We start from the raw sequence: 20,362 nt of genomic DNA, 5'->3' as shown, positions 1-20,362 counted from the left end.
TGTAGTGTTAAAATGATTATCTGTAAGTTGCTTGAAGCTATGGAATGAAACATGTTAAGAACAGTTTTTTTCTAGTGCATAAGAAATTCTTTTTTTTTTTTGAGACAGAGTCTCACTATGTCACCCTCATAGAGTGCTGTGGCGTCACAGCTCATAGTCAGCAACCTCATAATCTTGGGTTTAAACAATTCTCTTGCCTCAGCCTCCCAAGTAGCTGGGACTACAGGCACTCCCCACAACACCCAGCTATTTTTGGTTGCAGTTGTCATTCTTGTTTAGCAGGCCTGGGCTGGGCTCGAACCTGCCTGTCTTGGTGTATGCAGCCAGTGCCCTAGTCACTGAGCTAGAGGCACCGAGCCCATAAGAAATTCTTAATTAGGGTGTTTGTATTTTATAATATGCTTACATAGCATATAAATACATTATAAAAGTATATAGGATCAGCCTAATCAATGTTAATATTATATCCATTGTAAATTATTAATAGTGCATAAGGAACCCCTAATTAGTGTATTTATATTTTGTAATATACTTACATAACATATAAATATAGCATAAATGTTTATAGGGTCAATATAATGAATATTAATGTTCTATCTTTAATATTATGTAACAATATATTATCTGTTAGCAGTACCCAGAGTCATTCTGTAATTCTTTTTTTTTTTTTTTTGTAGAGACAGAGTCTCACTTTATGGCCCTCAGTAGAGTGCCGTGGCCTCACAAGGCTCACAGCAACCTCCAACTCCTGGGCTTAAGCGATTCTCTTGCCTCAGCCTCCCAAGTAGCTGGGACTACGGGCGCCCGCCACAACGCCCGGCTATTTTTGGTTGCAGTTTGGCCAGGGCTGGGTTTGAACCCGCCACCCTCAGTATATGGGGCCAGCGCCTTACCGACTGAGCCACAGGCACCGCCCCTCATTCTGTAATTCGTAATGCTCAGCATGGAAAGCTTGCAAGTCTTAGAGTCTGGACTGACCCTGGTTATAATTCTTTGCTTTGAATTTCTGTTGAGTATGTTTTGATTTCTTCCTGAGGCAATCTTAGGACTTTTGAGAGGCAGAGGTGGGAGGATTGCTTGAGGCCAATAAGTTCAAGATTCAAAAGTCTAATCAGCATAGCAAGACCCCCTCCCCCAAAAAAATTATAATAGAAAAAATTAGGCATGGTGGTGTATGCCTGTAGTCTCAACTACACAGGAGACTGAGGGAGGAGAATTGTTCCATCCCAGGGGGTTGATCTTATTATGAGCTATGATGACACCACTACACTTTAGCCCAGGCAAGAGAGCAAGACCCTGTCTTTAAAAACAAAAAACAAAAAACAGAAACAAAACAAAACAAAACAAAAGGGATGGTTTTCTGTGGTTAAAAATAATCCTTTACTTTTTTATTTCAGGTTTCCACTGTAAATAAGTTAAACTTGTTTGCTACATCTGATTGGCATATCTTTCTTTTTATAAAAAAAGAAAAGCCAAACTTCTTTGTCTTAAATATTTATGATGAAAATTAATCATATTGATTCAGTTTTATTACAGTATAGATAAAATTTAATAAGAAAAGTACTTTAAAAATACAATTCAGAACTTAGACAACAAATACATTTTTTTATTTTATCTATTTGAGCAAAAGGAAAGACTGAGTAAAGGTCCAAATTCTGTGTGACTTAAATTTAATTTCCACTTCAGCACTGAGCCGGTGTTTATCTTTTTAGTAGAGCAACTGGAAAAGATGTTAGTTCGTGATCTATGTGACATCTACCACACACTTTTTTTTATGTATTTTTATTAAAGTAATAAGTGCACATAGTTTAAAAAGTCAAAAAGTATGTGAAAACTTTTGAAAATGGAAAGTAATTCTCTACCCATCCCTGCACTCTCTAGTTCCACTCCTTGAAGAGTGGAACTTTAACTCTTTGAATTGTTTCTTTTGATATTCACCTCTAGGGTTTTAAATAATGTGCTTGTACTATCTGACTTTTCAACTTTACCTATCATATCTTGTCTTTAAGGATTTATCTTTTATTTATTTATTTATCTTTTGTTGTTTGGGATTCATGGAGGGTACAAAGAATTAGGTTACTCTGATTGCTTTTGTTAGGAAAAGTCCCTCTTGTCTTTAAGGATTCAGATGTTTAGGATTTAGATTTCTTTGGCTCTCCCTCACTCTTTATACTATAGTTTTGTCAAAGTCTTGGTGAAATCACCATTGAAAGCCAACATTATGTTTGCATGAAAGTTATTCATTGATGGGTTAAGTAGTATGTTAAGACTGTGTTTCCTTTTTTCTAAAATGTAGTTTTTCCTTGAGTTAATAATTGTATGATATTTTACATGTGTTTTATTTTTTGTGTATCTACTTACACATATATCCCTAAACTATCCTAAAAAATATACTGCTATGTCAGCTAATGCATAATAATTAACAAAGTGTTTATTATGGCCCAGGTATTGTATTGGCTTTACATTTATGTCACTCAATTTTAGAATAACAAAAATTAAATGAATATTCTTTATTATTTTCATTTTGATTTTGTTTTTTACAGCTGAGGTGCAGAAAAGTTGAACCATTGCTTAAGGTGACACAGTCAGTAGTTGGGATTCCTGGTATTTGAATTCAGATAGCCCACTTTCAGAGATTGTAATGCCTAACCCATATATTGTACTGGCTTACAACATATATCTCAAAATACCTCACAATCATTCTTTCCAATTATGTTTTATAACCACAAGGTTTTCACATTCTTGAGGACGGGGACCGTATCATGTTCCTGTTTGTGAAAATATAAACACTGAAAAGGATAAAGGACTTTGAGTAATCTATTCTTTTTTTTTTTTTTTTTAATCACATCCTTTCATTCCACTTTGTAAGTGGTGCCTCTACCCCTTTCCCCTGTTAAATTGGTTTCTCGGTAGGTGGTGTCTGAGGCTCAGTGGGTAGGGTGCCAGCCCTATATACCGAGGGTGGCAGGTTTGAACCCGGCCCCTGCCAAACTATAACAACAAAAAATATGCTGAATATCACTATGGCTACCTTTAACGTACCCCTACTGGAAAGTTATGGACCAATGCCAAGGCCTGGTCTGTTCTTCAAAGCAATTTTAGAACTCTTTTGCTATAATGACCATCAGAGCTGTTGGTAGTACAGAACACAAAACATTCAATGGCAATAATGAATACTAGTCAGCAAACACCACAACACATTGACACAAACACAGCTGTGAGACACTGGTATACCAAGGTTATGAAATCTTATTGAATTGTTTGTACGGTACTGCTAATGTAAGTTCATGGTGGCAACTTTGCCAACTTAATTGTCATACCTTTGTGTAATGATAGCTCTGGTGATCATTCCAGAAAAAGAGTCCCAAAATTGCTTTGAAGGTACTGGCTTCCCAAAGGGAGTACTTTGAAAGTAACTGTAGAAATATTAATCATTGTAGCACTTTTTCTAGGATGTCTTCATAAACTTAATTGTCTGACCTTATAAGTCTCTTTCCTCAGTTACCCTAAAGTTTGTTTGAATGGAATTATGAACAAAGTGGTCATGAGGGAGGGAGTTCAAAATTATTATCTTTATCAAAATAAGGTTTACAAAATAAAAATAAAAATAATTATTTAACAAAGGGAACATGGATTTACTCCAAAATCCTGAGTCTGTGTGTGTCTCTTTTACTGTACTTTGCCAGAAATTCCTGTGGTGTTCCAATCTGCCATTGAGACTTTGACTTAACATGGAACCTGCTGGATTAAAGGCCCAAGTGACAGACTTTCAGAAATTGGAGACTGCCTGAATTTTGTATCTTATTTTTGCACTGGGTCACACTCAGATTTGATAGAGTTATGGGTAACTTGGTAAGCAGTCCAGAGCAGCACAGTACACTCAAATATGGTAGATATTGCCTCTGGGCTTCAAAGAGATTAATATTACTCATTGTGCCATTTTCTGTGTGGTAAATAATGTAAGACTTAGAAATTTCTCTTATATATTATAGGTCATTCTAGACCACTGAAACTCAAATTTGACTGAGATGTCAAGCCTCACAATTTTTATGAATTACCTTCTGATGTACCTGTGTTTTACTAAAACATATAGAGCACCAACTACTTCCTGCCCACCTGGGTCCAGTTAATATTATATCATCAGTAGAACAAATGGAGGGCTTTTAGTAGGACAATCAAGGCTTCTTTGGACTAAATTTTGATAAAATAATAAATGTACATTAGCCATGCACAGTGGCTCATGTCTATAATCCTAGCACTCTCAGAGGCCAAGATGGGTGGATTGCTGGAGATCAGGAGTTCAAGACCAGCCTAAGCCAGAACAAGACCCTGTCTCTAAAAACTAGCCAAGCATTGTGGTAGGCACCCATAGTCCCAGCTACTTGGGAGGCTGAGATGAGAAGATCACTTGAGCCCACGTATTGGAGGTTGCTGTGAGCTATGACGCCATAGTACTCTAACTAGGGCAACATAGTGAGACTGTATCTCAAAAAAAAAAAGAAAAGAAAAGAAAAATAAATAAATAAATAAATAAATGTTGCTATCTATACCAGGCGAGAGCACACTGCTGCTGGTATTCACATGGGCCAGTCAACATTATATTACCAGTTATGGACACTAATATGTAGATTCACTCTTGGAAAGAGATTTGTATCTTGATAGTGTCTTTTCTTCCATATAATGAACATATCTGCTGTGATAAAGCTTAGGGAAACAAAAGACAACAGGCAGATTGAGCAATTCTTCTAACTTCTATATTGGAAGATTGTTCACTGAAGAATATTGCCAATGTATTTGGTATTTCAGAGGGTCTTGATAGTAACAATAAAAATGTATAATTTTTATTACTTTGAGAGGAGTTTTGGGAAAATCATACAACTCTTCACTGATACCTTGTACCTTTATTTCCTTTCCAATGGATATAAATGCATTCATATATTGTGAGTATTTTATTTACATGATACATTTAGGGATTTCTTTCTTCACAGAAGGTTTAATTCAATGACTGTAATAAGGGAAGGGAAGATGTAAATTTGTTGGAGATTATGCTTATGGGTAGCACCAAATATCTAATAGAGATAAGGACTTCAGCTTCATTGGCTGGGGTGAGTTGAGAATGTTATTATTGGGTATCATCAAGAAACCTGACTCAAATGAGGTGAGATACTAGACTTTCTGCTTTTTTAGAGTTACTAAAAAGCGTCTGGATCTCTCCCACCTTTGTAACCTCCCAAGGCCTTCAAAGCTTTGCTGTAGGCAAGCAAACTCTTATGTCTTCATTATTCTCAAGCAGCAATGATATCCCCAAGAGTATTAGACTTTTTGGACCTTGGAAGCCATAAAACTATAATAGAAGAATAATATATGCACTGTACATTGTATGAAATAGGGAATAAACAAATAAGATCTTTGACTATTGTCTGTTTCTTGGTGTACAGAAACTTCTGTTGATAAAAATAATCTAATAAAGCCTTAAATGAGATAGTTTGTGTGTAGGATAGATTGAATACATCTATTTCTAATACATATTTCTGTTTATGTGTCTCCTAAGAGATATGGTGGTGCATGTATGCACATACACACTCACCCCACACACACACACACACACTTTTCAAAATTTTACCTGTTTAACTTACTGTTGATATCTGAAATTTACTTAAGCTAGTTTTTAATACTTTCTTTTTCATTCAAAAAACTGAAAATGTACCATTAAAACTTTTATCCAATTTACCTATGAATTTGGATTTAAAATATAATTTTGGATAATTATTGATTTTCTTTAGAATGCTTCTTTGTGTAACTAGCTTACTTTGTATGTGGCATAAACACCTGAATTTCTTCATATAACTTTGGGAAATTTGAATTGATGCCACCAAAAATAAACCTGATAATTTATTGCTTATAAGCCAGATATGTAAGTTGTAAGACATATTTTTCTAGATTAGTAGATATAAAATAATTATACAAATCTATTTTCTTTGTACACCTACCCTTAACATTATGGTTAGGCAAAAAGTTGAAATAAAATCTTTTATTCAATTGCTGTTTCTTTCTATGTTCAGTGTAATTGCTAACTTATACAAATATTCTGGTATGATTAATGAGCCGTTAAGATGTTTATTAAATGATTACATCATTAAGTAGCAAATGGTATTTACTTGAAATCAAGTGCAAGAATGTTTATGCATAATCATTAAAATATGTATTCTTGTATTGTTATTCCAAATTTGTTCATTTGTTACATACACGTTTATACTTCTTGTACGCAAAATGTATTATATATTGTTACCCACCCTATCATAAAATTTAAGTTTTTAATAAAATATTAAAAATATATGAATATTGCATAAAGTATAAACATACAGCTTAATGAATTGTGGTATAATAAATGCTCATGTAATCCCAATCAAGTAAACAGAATTTACTAATAGCACTCTGTCCTTATGTTTGGTCTGACTCTTCCTTTCTCCTTTGAATTATATGATATTTAAAATACTTCTTTGGCTTATTTTATATTTTTACTACTTAGTTATATCTTCCTAAACAACTATATATATACATACATTTATATGTAATATACACACATTTATTTTTATAGTTATGCATATTTGGGGGGTACTAGTGATATTTTGATACATGTATGCAATATGTACTGGTCAAATCAGGGTAATTAGGATTCCATTGCCTCAAATATTTATCTTTTTTTGTGTTAGAGAACATTACAATTCTAGCTATTTTGAAAATTGTTGTAAACTCTTATTTTCCTACTGTTCATTTGAATACTAGAACCTATTCCTTCTAGCTAACTATATATTGTACTCATTAAACGACTTTTCTTCATTCTCTCTCCTTTCCCTCCCAAGCCTTTAGTAACCACCATTCTACTCTCCACCTCCATGAGATTCACTTTTTTGGCTGTCACATCTGTGTTAGAACATGGGATATTTGTCTTTCTGTGCCTGGCTTATTTCCACTTAAAATAATGATGTTCGGTTCCATTTGTGTTGTAGCAAATAACAAGCTTTCACTCATTTTATAGCTGTATAATACGTGTATTCCATTATGCATATATGTATATATACATATATATATATACTCATATATACTCATATTTTCTTTTTTCACACTCATATTTTCTTTCTCCATTCATCTGTTCATGTCATTTAGATCAATTCCACAGTTAGGCTATTATAAATAATTCTACAATAAATATGAGAGTACATATATTGCTTTGATATATTGATTTCCTTTCTTTTGAATATATACTCAGAAGTGGGAATGCTGGATCATATGGTAGTTCTATTTTTAGTTTTCTGGAAAACCCACATAATGGCTATATTACTTTACATTCCCACCAACAGTGTATGAGTGTTCCATTTCTCTGCATCCTCACCAGCATTTCTTATTTTTATCTTTGTGATAATAGCCATTCTAACTGGGGTCAGATGATATATCATTAAGGTTTTGATGTATATTTCCCTGATAATTAGTAATGTTGAGCATTTTTTCATATACCTGTTGGGCATTTATATGTTTTCTTTTAAGAACTGTTTATTCAGAGATTCTGGTATATTTTCCAGATTTGGACTGGATTGATTTCTTTTTTATTTTCTTTCTTTCTTTTTTTTTTTTTTTTTTTTTTGCCATTGAGTGTTTGAATTCCTTATATATTCTGGTTATTGAACCCTTGCCAGATGGATAGGTGATAAATATTTTCTCCTACTCTTGTTGTTTTCTTTGCTGTGTAGATGCTTTTAGCTTGTTAGAATCCCATTTTTCTATTTTTTGCTTTTGCCACTAGTGCTTTTGACATTTTGCCTAGAAAAATCTTTTCCCAGTCCAATACTGTGTGGCATTTCTCTGATATTTTCCTCTAGTAGTTTCATAGTTTTAGGTCCTATATTTAAGACTTGAATCCATTTTGATTTTGAGTTGAGTTGATTTTTGTATACAGTGAAGGATGGGGATCTAGTTTCGTTCTTTTGCACATGGATATCCAGTTTTCTTAGCACCATTTACTGAAGAGACTCATTTCCCCAGTGTATGGTTTTGGCACCTTTGTCAAAAAATGAATTGGCTGTAAGTGTGTGAATTTAGTTTTCTGTTTCATTGGTCTATGCATCTGTATTTAAATTTTCTGGGTTTTGAGCTTTGCACTAATAGTAGCATAGACTGTGTATCCTTTCAAGTTTGACATTTTCTATATAGAATTGTTTTTAAGGGTAGTCAATAATACATGTGTTTGCAGGCCATTTTCATTATATTAATATACCATTAATATACCATTTCTTGTTTATACGTTATGCTGTTAAGTGAATATTTGGCTCTGTTGCAGTTTGGACCATTATAAACAACTCATTACATGTAGAACATTAGCTAAATAGCTATTGTACAGTATTTTAGTGTATTATAATGGATCTGTTTCTGAACTTCCTGTTCTGTTTAACTGGATTTTTTGTTGATCCTTTTACAAATGTCACATTGTTTTAATTACTATAGCTTTGTAGTAAGTTATAATAACTGATATAACAATTCTTCCCATTTTGTCTATTAAAAAAATTCTTAGCTACTAAGATCAGATGGCAGTGAGAGAAGGATTTCATCCTTTGGTTTTCTCTTCTGTTACATATGTCTGTGTCTCTAGTTTTGTGCCAATACCATCTTGTTTTGATTACTGCAGACTTGTAATATAACCTGAAGTCTGGTAGAGCGATGCCTCCAGCTCTGTTTTTATTACTAAGAATTGCCTTGGCTATATAGGTTTTTTTCTGGTTTCATTCAAAATGAAGAACTACTATTTAATCCAGTTCTTCAAAGTGTGATGTTGGTTTTTTAATGGGGATTGCATTGAATCTGTAGATTACTTTAGGTAGTATAGACATTTAAACAATGTTGATTCTTTTCAGCCATGAGCATGGCATATTCTTCCATGTGTTAATGTCTTCTGCTATTTCCCTTCTTAAGATTTCATAATTCTCTTTGTAGAGATCCTTCATCTCTTTTGTTAGGTATATTCCTAGATGTTTCATTTTCTTTGATTTGCTTCTCAAGTTGGCTGTTATTGGCATATACACAGGCTACTTATTTGTGGACAATGATCTTATACCTTGAGATGTTACTGTATTTCTTGATCACGTCCAGGAGTCTAGTAGTTGAGTCTCTGGGGTTTTCTAAGTATAAGATCTTATCATCAACAAAGAGTGAGAGTTTGAACTCCTCTGCCCCCATTTGGATGCCCTTAACATACTTTTTTAGCCTTTTATTTGCATGTAAATTTTGAAATCAGCTTTTCATATGAACCAACATACTGAGATTTTAATTATCATCGTTTTGAATCTATAGAACGACATTGAGTAAATTGACATATTCATAATAGTAAGTTTGCCAATCTGTAAACATAGTATATCTTTCCATTTAATTAGGTGTTCTTTAATTACTCTCACTAAAATTCATGGTTTTCTGTGTAAAGGTCTCATATATCTTCCCTGGATTTAATTTTTATAGCTTGGTAGTACATTCCTGCTGTGTATTACAGTGTGTGACAGTATTAGTGAGTGGTTCAAAGCATGGACCTTGAAACCTTAGGTGTTAGGCAAGATCCTTAACCTCTTTGTTCCTCTATTTCCTGTGAGTTAAATGGAGAAAGTGCCTGTACCTTCCTAGCAAAGTTGTTATGAGAATAAGTGTTATCTTCTCCCAAATTTAGAATAGGTAAGTAAATACTTGATAATAAATAATGTGTCTGTAAGATATTATTCTTTTAAATAAATGTGTCTGTAAAATATTATTCTTTTAAATAAATGTGTCTGTAAGATATTATTCTTTTAAAAAATTCTTTCAGGTTTTAGTGGAGGTATTTTATTGAGTTCCATATAAATTTTAGTTTTGATTGAATTATTTTATAATGTATTTTTTATTGTTTTATAATACATGTTTAAATTAAATTTATAAACAAATCTGATGAGAATGCCCATCTTTGGAATATTTAACATTTTCATCCAAGTAGTGGTGTGTCTATTTATTGAAATGTTTACTTTCTTCAATCATCAATGTATTTATTGTAGCTTTCTTCATACAGAGCCTATTCTTTTCATATTAAGGTTGTTATCATTATTTATATATTTTTATTTAAACAGTTATTGCTGGTGTAAGGAAATTTACTGAGGGTCTTTTTGGTGTTTATTTTCTTACAGGTTACCTTACGTAATTGATATATATATATGTATGTGTAGATATATATGTGTTTATGTGTAGATACATATATCTAGATATCTATGTAGATATGTGTAGATATATATGTGTTTATGTGTAGATACATATATCTAGATATCTATGTAGATATGTGTATATATATATCTACACACACATATATGTGTATATGTATGTATATTTATCATTCTCCTCCCTCGTCTCAGTTTCTAGTTGTGTTTTCCTTACCAATCAAATGGCAGCTTCGTATTTTTAGTTGCTTCAGTGTTAACATTAGAGTTTATGTTCTTTTTCTATTGCTTTTTAAAAAAATTACCATAGGGCGGCACCTGTGGCTCAGTCGGTAAGGCGCCGGCCCCATATACTGAGGGTGGTGGGTTCAAACCCGGCCCGGGCTGAACTGCAACCAAAAAATAGCTGGGCGTTGTGGCGGGTGCCTGTAGTCCCAGCTACTCGGGAGGCTGAGGCAAGAGAATCGCTTGAGCCCAGGAGTTGAAGGTTGCTGTGAGCTGTGTGACGCCACGGCACTCTACCGAGGGCCATAAAGTGAGACACTGTCTCTACAAAAAAAAAAAATTACCATAAACTTTGTGACTTAAAGCAACTCACATTTACTATCTCAGTTTCTGTCTAGGCATACGTTAGCCAAGTATTCACAATCTGACAAGGCTGCAAATCAAAGTGTTGGCTGTGGCTGAAGGATCTGCTTGATAATTCACACAAATTATTGGCAGAATTTTGTTCTTCATGGTTTTAGGACTGTTGGCTACAGGCTAGAGGTCCTTAGAGACTATCTATTGAGTGGTTTCTCTTCTAAAGCCAGCACAGAAGATGCTCCAGCAAGACAAGTACTATAGTCTTACGTAATGTTATCTCACAATTATGTAACAGTAATCATATTCATTCCGTCACCTTTACCATACTCCGATGGTTAGAGACAAATTCCAGGTCCTACTCACACTCCAAAGAAAGGGATCACACTGGGCATGAGCACCAAAAGATGCAGATCACGGGGCTACCCTGGAATCTTCCTACCACAGAGCCGTTGTTTCAAACAACATTTCCTGACAATATACTGTTGCAAGCTACTATCTTATCAAAATTATAACTATGGCTTTTTAACTGGTTTCACTATATCTGACCCTGCCTAATTTCAGCCTATTCTGTATATAGCAGCCAGAGTGATCCCAGTAAAACACACATCAGCTCATCTCAATCCTGTACTCACAGTTTCTCATATTGTCAAAATGAAGCCACAGTCCAGTGGTTTCTCACATCACCATGGGAAATTCTACTTTCATCACAGTGACTTACAATATTGTTTTCACCCCATCTTCTAATGCAGATTGAGCACCCATACATGAAATGCTTGGGACCAAGAATTTTAAACGGTAGATTTTTTCCAGATTTTTAAATATTTGCTTACACATAATGAAATATCTTGGGGCTGGATCCAAGTGTAAACATAGAATCCATTTAGATTTTTGATGCACCTTATACATATAGCCTGAGGGTAGTTTTATACAATATTTTTAATTTTTGCATGAAGCAAAGTTTGTGTACGGCAAACCATTCAAATGCAAAAGTGTCACTATCTCAGCCACCACATGAGCAATTTGTAGGTATTTGGCATCTCCCTCATTCCTGACTCTGAATTTATATGCTACCAATAAGCAGTCATTTTTCTTACTTACTCATATATAGTACTTAGCAGTAAAACATATGGCATACCATTATTAAGTGAAAAAAAGCAGTATTCTGATTAACTAAGGAGTACAGTAACAAAGCCAGAATACCTGTATTAGCTGTTAAACATCAGCAACAACAATGGCAGGCTTTGGTCTTCAGCTGTGACACTGTGTTTGATTAAAAGGTTACTGTATACTGTCCAGTAATGTCTTCAGGGATGCTGAATAAACTGTGTGTTGTGTATTTTGACTGCAACTCATCACGTGAGGTCAGGTATGGAATTTTCCATTTGACATCAAATTAGCAGTCAAAAGCTTTCCGATTTTGGAGCATTTTGGATTTGGGGGTGCTCGTTATGTACTTCTCCCTTTATTGTTCTACTTCAGGTACGTTACCCCTTACTGTTCTTCAGACATGCTAGAAATTTTAGTTTCTTTGCTCATAAAATTTGCTCTGCTTAGAATACATTTTCCCCAGAAAGCTCCCTCGTTTTTTTAGGTTTTTACAGAGGTATTTCTTTCTTGGTGAGTTCTTTGTTGATCACCTTACAGCAATCCATTTCTACCACTCCCTTTTTTGATACTAATTTTTCACTTCTGGGTATGAGTTGTATCCATTACTGTGTTTTGTTTTTTAATTTTTTTTATTTTGTGCATTGTCTGTTCCCCACCTGCAGTATTTTGAGTTACGTAAGGACTGGGATTTTTGTACGTGCATGTTTCATGCATATCCCTAGCACTTAAAACAGTGGTAGGTGCTTAGTAAACTGAATTTTATGTCATTGGGGAGATGGGTTCACAAACTTAATGTACATTGTATCTCCTTTAAGATAGAATGCCTCTTTATTCTTTTGTCTTGATTTCTAGAATGATACTAAGAAATAATAGGCATGTTTGCCTTCCTCTGACCTTAATGGGAAACGCTTTTCCTGTTTATGCTTTTAACTCTTGTCTTGAGACATATCTATTTTAAATCAAATTAAAGAGGTAACCTTCTTCTCATTTACTCAAATTTTTTGGAGGACAAGGAATAGAGAGTGGCTGCTGAATCTTAAATCAAATAGCTTTTAAGCATTTGGTCAGATGAGTACATGGTTCTCTTCCATTACATATTGATATCATAAATTGCATCAGGAGATACTTTAATATTAAATTCTTCTTCTCTCCCTGAAATGAATTTGCTATTCCTTAAATTTACTGCTGGATCAAATTTGCTAAGCTTTACATTGTCCCTAGTACCTATAAGATCTAAAGCCTTACGTCATTTGTTAGATTTGACTCATTCATTCTCTAATGAGAATTTGGTTGAGGCATGTCTGTGCTCACAGTCATTCCTTTTCACCTTGAATCACCTAGCTGTATCCAGTGAGGTACATTAGACCCTTTTTTCAAATCTTAAGCTTGAGATCTATTGACAAGTCTTTTCATTATCTTTTCAGTGATTTAGTAATTTTAAAAAATTAAAAATTCACTAGGTTCTCCCTAACTGTACTTACATCGTTAAATGTCTTGATTGATGACAGCTTGATCCTTCCTATTATTCAAACTAAACAACTAGAGGCATCCTTGACTGCTGTCTTCTTTTTACTCCACATACTCAGTCCACCAGAAAATCTTAACTTTTAACGTAATTTTAAGTGCCAAATCTAGGCCTTTACTTTCTTTTGTTTGTGTGCCATTACTTTACTTTTTAAATTATTATAGCTTTGTAATGTGTTTGTATCTGATAGTGTTACACCTTGTCCCAGTATTGTTTCACAGCTCTGTTCAAACTGAGTGTTGCTGTAGCTACCCTGGGAACGCAATGGTTTTTTGGATTTTTTTCCCCTCTACTCTTTTGGTGACTTGGTCTTTTTCCTGAATACCCCAGTTGTTCTTTCTTGCACTTTAAATCCACTAACTTTACTAGGCAGTCTGTCTCACTGTTGATCTTTTGGTTTGGTTTATCCTGGGATATACACTGGGATGTGTACACTTGATAGGCTTAGATCATGACTTCTTTTTCTCAAGAAGATTTTTTTAACTACTACAGTCAAGGGTATATCACATTCGTTTATTTCAGTTTTTTCTTCCAGAAATCAATAATTTAATCTCCTTATTTCCATTATATTTTCCATACTCTTGTCACTGTGTTCCCCATTCTCTATTGTGTTAACACTGTCTGTTGTTTTGTTTCCAGTTGCTCTTTCATTTCTACAACAGTTTTATTCCTTTGCTTCTTTCCTTCACTCTGCTAGTTCATGTTTTACCTTTTCACTATTTCTTCTCTGTGTTCATGGAGCTCTATTTTGTGCAAAGAACTTAGTGGAGTCTATTGCATTACTAAACTTTTATGGGAAATTATTTGGTTACAGTTTTGACATGGCTTTTGTTTTCAGTACATATCTTCCATCAATTCAATATTTTTCATCCTTTCTTCTTATATCATTTTTGTATTGTACTTCCTTTTTGGAGGGATGTAAGTGTTTCATCATCAGCTATTTGTAGGAGGCTTATGTTTAAAGAGAAGCTATATCAAGTTCCTGATGGAATTTTTCTATAGGCCCAGTTTGCGTATGTGTGTTTGTCACCTTTTCAGGCTGTCCTCTTTCCCCACCCACTACATACCTTGATATGGAGAAAGTCAATTTTCTGCTTTCTGGTTGTATCTGTAACTTAACCAGTAATTAATAATCGATTTTTCTGTGACTTCTTCTACCTTCCTCCTTCTACTTCTTGGAGCCGTACTAAGGCCAAGGATTCTCTTAACTGCTGTCCTGCGTATTCCATTCCCACAACTGAGAACAGAGGATTCAGTTTTACCTCAGAGGCTATGGTGCTTGTTGTTTTTTTTAATTGATTTTGTTTTTCTTCTTAGAAATTTATTTCGCTTTTCTTCCTGAGAAATTTCCTGTTTATTCACATCTTGGATACCCATGATATGCTTTCATAATCCCTTCCTTTTCCTACATATTTTTATTTTTACTGCCTTTGGCTGCTTCTCAGTTTATTTTTTCATTAAAAATTTATAAAATATTCCATTTCTCGCCCTTCTTCCTGCTTTGATTATTTCTAAGAAGAGAAAAGAAAAATACCATCATCTTCAGACTAGAAGTCTAAATATTCTTTTATTTTTTCATTCCATCTCTATTTTAACTAGCAAAAATGTTTTACTCTTATAAACTGAGTATGGGACAGTTCTCCAAATTAATGATAGTGGATTTTCCTTTAATTTTATTATGTATTTAACTATTTCAGCCAGGTTCTAGGGAGTAAATTGATTTCCTAATTTTGACTCTTAAATGCATCCCCCGAAAATTTGTACCAAAATTCAAAAATTATAGAAACATACACAGTGAGAATTAAATTTCCTGCTAGTCTCTCATATCCCCTCTGCAGAGCTAACAATTCTTCTGTTTCTTTTTTGACCCTTGAGAGATATTTCATGTAAAAACAAATATATGTATTTATATGTTTTTCAATTTTCATTTAAATATTAGTACTATACAGTATTTGGACTATATAGTATAGCTTACTATATAGTAGTTTGGACATTGCCTTTTTAATTAATATGCTTTTTTTAAAGCATAGTTCTTTTTTTTTTTTTGAGACAGAGTCTCACTATGTTGCCCTCAGTAAAGTGCTGTGCTGTTACAGCTCACAACAACCTCAAACTCTTGGGTTTAAGTGATTCTCTTGCCTTACCCTCCCAATTTGCTGGGACTATAGGTGCCTGCCACAATGCCTGGCTAGTTGTTGTTGTTGTGAGTGTTGTTTAGCAGGCCCGGGCTGGATTCAAACCTGCCAGCCCCAGTGTATGTGGCCAGTGCCCTAACCACTGAGCTACAAGGCATCAAGCCTTGGAGATAGTTCTTATCAAAATTATAAACTGCTGTATCTAAGATTTGCATAGTATCTCACTATAAAAAAATGTCATGAGGACAATTAATAACCTAGTACATGGTGGGAGATGGGGGAAAGGGAGAGCAGAGAGAGGGAAGGAGGGAGGAGAGTTGGGGTGGGGTCACAGTAAGACACCTTTTGGGGATGGGACACAATTATAAGAGGGACTTTACCTAACAAAGGCAATCAATGTAACCTTGTTCTTTGTACCCTCAGTGAATCCCCAACAACAAAAAAATGCCCTGAACATTTAACATTTTTGCTGTGGATAGATATTGATTGATTGGTATATGGGCACTTTCTAATAAATATTCTTCTATATAAGTCATTGAACCCATGTTTTACTGTATGTCTAAGATAAATCACTGAATGTTTAATTGGAAGATGGGTTTCTTCTTGGAACTCTTGTTTCCTCAAAGGCTATCTTTCAAAGAGACCAACCTGACCCAGCCCAGTCTTTCATAGTCAAACAGCATCTCCCATTACAATATCTTTTGTAAACATTTTTTATCTTACAATTTTTGATAAAAAGTTGTAATGTCTTCCATTTACCCATCACTCATCTTTATCATTTATCAGTATTTCGCCAGTCTTGTTTTATCTCTCCCTCTCCATGCGCATTTTTTTCCTTAAGTGCTTTAAGGCAGATTTCAGATATGCCATTTTACCGATAAACAATTTAGTATTTATATCTTAACAGATAAAGACATACTTAAAAAAAAATAAAAACAAACAAGGAACTCAAATCCTTTACCACCATGTCATTATTGCATCTAACAAAATTAATGTTTTTCTGATTTCATCTAGTACCTATCTTATATTTTCCTATGTGACTCAAAATGCACTTTTACAGTTTGTTTGAGTCAGTATCAGAATCTTCATATTTGTTTAATTTTTTAAACTTGCAACAGTACCCTTTTCCCATCTATTTTTCATGCATTTTTTTCTTGAAAAAAAATACACATATAAAATGCGTAGATTCTCTAAACTCTGGATTTGGTTGACTATTATCTCCTTGTGATGTCTTTTAATATATTTCTCTGTGTTATCACTGTGTTACCCATAAACTGATAATGGGATAACTGGAATTGGTCAGTTTGAGGTTCAGTTTCTGTGGCAAGAATACATTAAAAATACTATATGGTACAGTGTGCGCCTCTTTCATCACAATAGGAGACACATGATTTCTACTTAACTCTTCTAATAATAATGGTAATATAGAACAGTGTGGTTGGGTGTTCTCAGCTTGATCTATAATTATTAAGTTAGCCACTCATGTTCTATCTAGTGAACATTTTCTAGATTGGTACCAAAATGATGATTTGATCATTCCTTCTGTAATTCCTGAATGAACAGTTAAGACAATATAAAGTTTTTTTTTTTTTTTATTGTTGGGGATTCATTGAGGGTACAATAAGCCAGTTACACTGATTGCAATTGTTAGGTAAAGTCCCTCTTGCAATCATGTCTTGCCCCCATAAAGTGTGACACACACTAAGGCCCCACCCCCCCCTCCATCCCTTTTTCTGCTTCCCCCCCCATAACCTTAATTGTCATTAATTGTCCTCATATCAAGATTGAGTACATAGGATTCATGCTTCTCCATTCTTGTGATGCTTTACTAAGAATAATGTCTTCCACTTCCATCCAGGTTAATACGAAGGATGTAAAGTCTCCATTTTTTTTTAATGGCTGAATAGTATTCCATGGTATACATACACCACAGCTTGTTAATCCATTCCTGGATTGGTGGGCATTTAGGCTGTTTCCACATTTTGGTGATTGTAAATTGAGCTGCAATAAACAGTCTAGTACAAGCGTCCTTATGATAAAAGGATTTTTTTCCTTCTGGGTAGATGCCCAGTAATGGGATTGCAGGATCAAATGGGAGGTCTAGCTTGAGTGCTTTGAGGTTTGTCCATACTTCCTTGACAATATAAAGTTTTTATGGATTTGCTAGTGTTCTATGAATTTTTAAATTAAAAAGCAATTTAGAAGAAAATGTATTATTTATATAAATAATTTTTTTTAAGTCTAGTTTAGAAATTACCCATCATCTTTAAAAAACATTTAGTAACATCTTTTTAAAGAGGAGATTACCATTCAGAATGGTAATATATATGAAATGACTATATGACCTTTTCTATAAGATTTGTATTTCCTTTATAGGTATTACTTTGAGATGTCAAGGATGTATCTATACTGTTGAACATATTTTACAAAGTACACTTTCACTTTTCATTTTTATATAGGTTATTAAACGTGGCATGCTGTAATCTGGACACTCTTCTTCTGTTAGAGGCTCAATATCAAGTATCTGAAATGTTACTAAATGCTCAAGAAGAAAGTATCTTAGAGACTTCCGAGAGCCTCAGGTAAAAAAAAAAAAAAATGTAGGTTATTGACAGTAAGTTTTCTTTATAGATGCTTTAAGATAGTAATTTTTTGTATAGTTTAATGTTTTTCTGATTTCTAAATTCAATAGATTAAATTAAAGCAAAGAAAACATAAAGGTCACAGAAAGATTGTAATAGATGTTCTTGGAGAGAGCTTGATAAAGTACATGTTCAAAGTTTGCTATTTGATGTTTTTTTCTTTTAGTGAAGCCCTGACTTTATTAGCAGTTGCATGAAATTGTGTCACCTTTAAGTTCAGATTACTTGTGTAAGATGACCCATTAAACAAAATGTTTGATTTCATGTCTCTTGTGGAGGCACTCTTTACTCTCTTCTCTTACTTATTTTAAATATAATCATAAATTTTGATTATTTGCAAAATGTGGTTATGGTAATCACCTTGATAATTTTTTTACTATTAAATCACACTTGCTATTACTTAATTTGGCTGACAATTATCAAATATAAATTGAATAGCTTTAAATTGCTTTTATTTCTGTAATTTAAACAAAGATATCTCCATCCTATCCAGGTCTTAGAAAATTATAGAGTATATTACTTAATATTCTAGGTTAGGTGTAGAAGGAAGGGATTGACAGCTACTGAAAACGCGGAGGATACTCATAAGCAACATTTTAGATTTGGAATTTAAGGTACTATGTCTAGAACATAGGAGAACCTTCATTAAAAATGTGATTTTTAAAATCACTGAATAAATAATGAAGATCCTAGTCCCATTTCATTAAATGCAGGAACATTTGTGAAGGAAGTATTCTTTGGCTAATCTCTTTACATCTCCATTAGTTGTCTGTTCTCTAGCAAACAGTTACAATTTTTAGATTAACAAGTGAACTTAGCCCTTGTATTTTAAGAGATATTCTGATAAATGATATGTTTTCCAGATTTTTATACCTTTTTCTCTCTGAAATCCTATGATGTGATTTAAAAATTATATCATATTAAATTAAAGAAATATCAAAGTTGATAAATTATTTTTTCAGGGACTTTATAATTGATGGTTTATCAGTAGAGAGAAATCATGTTCTTGTTAGAATGAATCTTATTGGTGGACCATTGGAACGGATTTTACCTCCAAGGATACTAGAGAAGGTAAGTGGAATAAAGAAGAGGGGAGAATGTTTTCCTGACAAGTTTTGAAGCAAGGTAGCCAACTGAAGTGACACTAACCAACATCACCTTTCAATTGTCTACATCACATTTTGTTACTTGGGAAACTTTAAGATGCAAGTAAACACGGTCAAGCTAAAATAGTATTCATGACAGCAGGAGATCATGATGCCCATTCTTACAGCAGAGTGGGATATTATTTATTAAAAAACTGTCATTTTTCCTGTGTGTCTGCATATTTTACTTTCAATTTCTTTGTTTCATGATACCTGACTTTTATTATTAGATGACTTTGTTATTTTTGCATTTTTTGGCAATATTGATTACCTCTTCTTCCATCGATATATAGTATGGGTTTCTCATGGAGTTTGTTTTTGGGGGGGTTGTTGTTATTAAGAATATTCTTGCTTTGATTGTCATGCTGGGAATAATGAGAAAGAAATTATTGACAACACAAGAGAAAGTTTTGTGGAAAAAATAAAGATTTTTTTTGATGATTATAATTTTCCTTTGCTTAAAAAAAGTAGTAAAGCTATCATCATGAGTTCTAATCACTAGGACAGGTTACTATACGTCTGTCTTCAGTACTTAATATTATTCCTTTTATACTTTGTATTTATTATTACCTATTGGAATATTGAAGTGTATTATCAAATGTTGTTTCTGTCATACTTTGTTTTTATTATTGTCTATTGCAGTAATGAAGTGTAGCATCAAATAGGTTTTGGTTAGTTGGGTTGCAGCTATAGAATTTATGATCAAAAAAGCCAATTTAAGTTAATGTTATTTCAGATAGCTTTAAAATTTAATATTATTTTAGATCACTTTCTGAAGTCACCTGCCTTGCTTCATTTTTAGGGTGATGATCCATACCCTTGGCCAATGTTTTCATCATATCCTTTGCCAAGCTGCTATCTTTCAAAAGTTACAAGAAATGGTGATATGAAACAAGGTAAAATGTTTACCATCAAAAGTCATATTATTCTTAATGCTTTTGTTATTTAAAAAAATTAAGGGAGATGAGTGTTGATTTTTGTTCACCTTTCATACATGTGAACA

At 33.6% G+C, this 20,362-nt stretch overlaps 1 protein-coding gene across 1 annotated transcript in view; it reads left to right on the top strand.

Moving 5' to 3' along the window:
• Positions 1–20,362, top strand: part of TBC1D32 (TBC1 domain family member 32) — a 270,218-nt gene that overhangs the window by 147,284 nt on the left and 102,572 nt on the right. Inside the window, exons 23-25 of the mRNA XM_053592345.1 lie at positions 18,032–18,154; positions 19,177–19,285; positions 20,162–20,255. Coding sequence (XP_053448320.1) covers positions 18,032–18,154; positions 19,177–19,285; positions 20,162–20,255 — 326 coding nt within the window. The remainder of the gene's footprint in view (positions 1–18,031; positions 18,155–19,176; positions 19,286–20,161; positions 20,256–20,362) is intronic.

Source organism: Nycticebus coucang, chromosome 5, assembly GCF_027406575.1.
Source record: "Nycticebus coucang isolate mNycCou1 chromosome 5, mNycCou1.pri, whole genome shotgun sequence".
Lineage (NCBI taxonomy): Eukaryota > Metazoa > Chordata > Mammalia > Primates > Lorisidae > Nycticebus > Nycticebus coucang.
The sequence above is the reverse complement of the archived record's forward strand: the minus strand, read 5'-3'. Positions and strand labels throughout refer to the sequence as shown.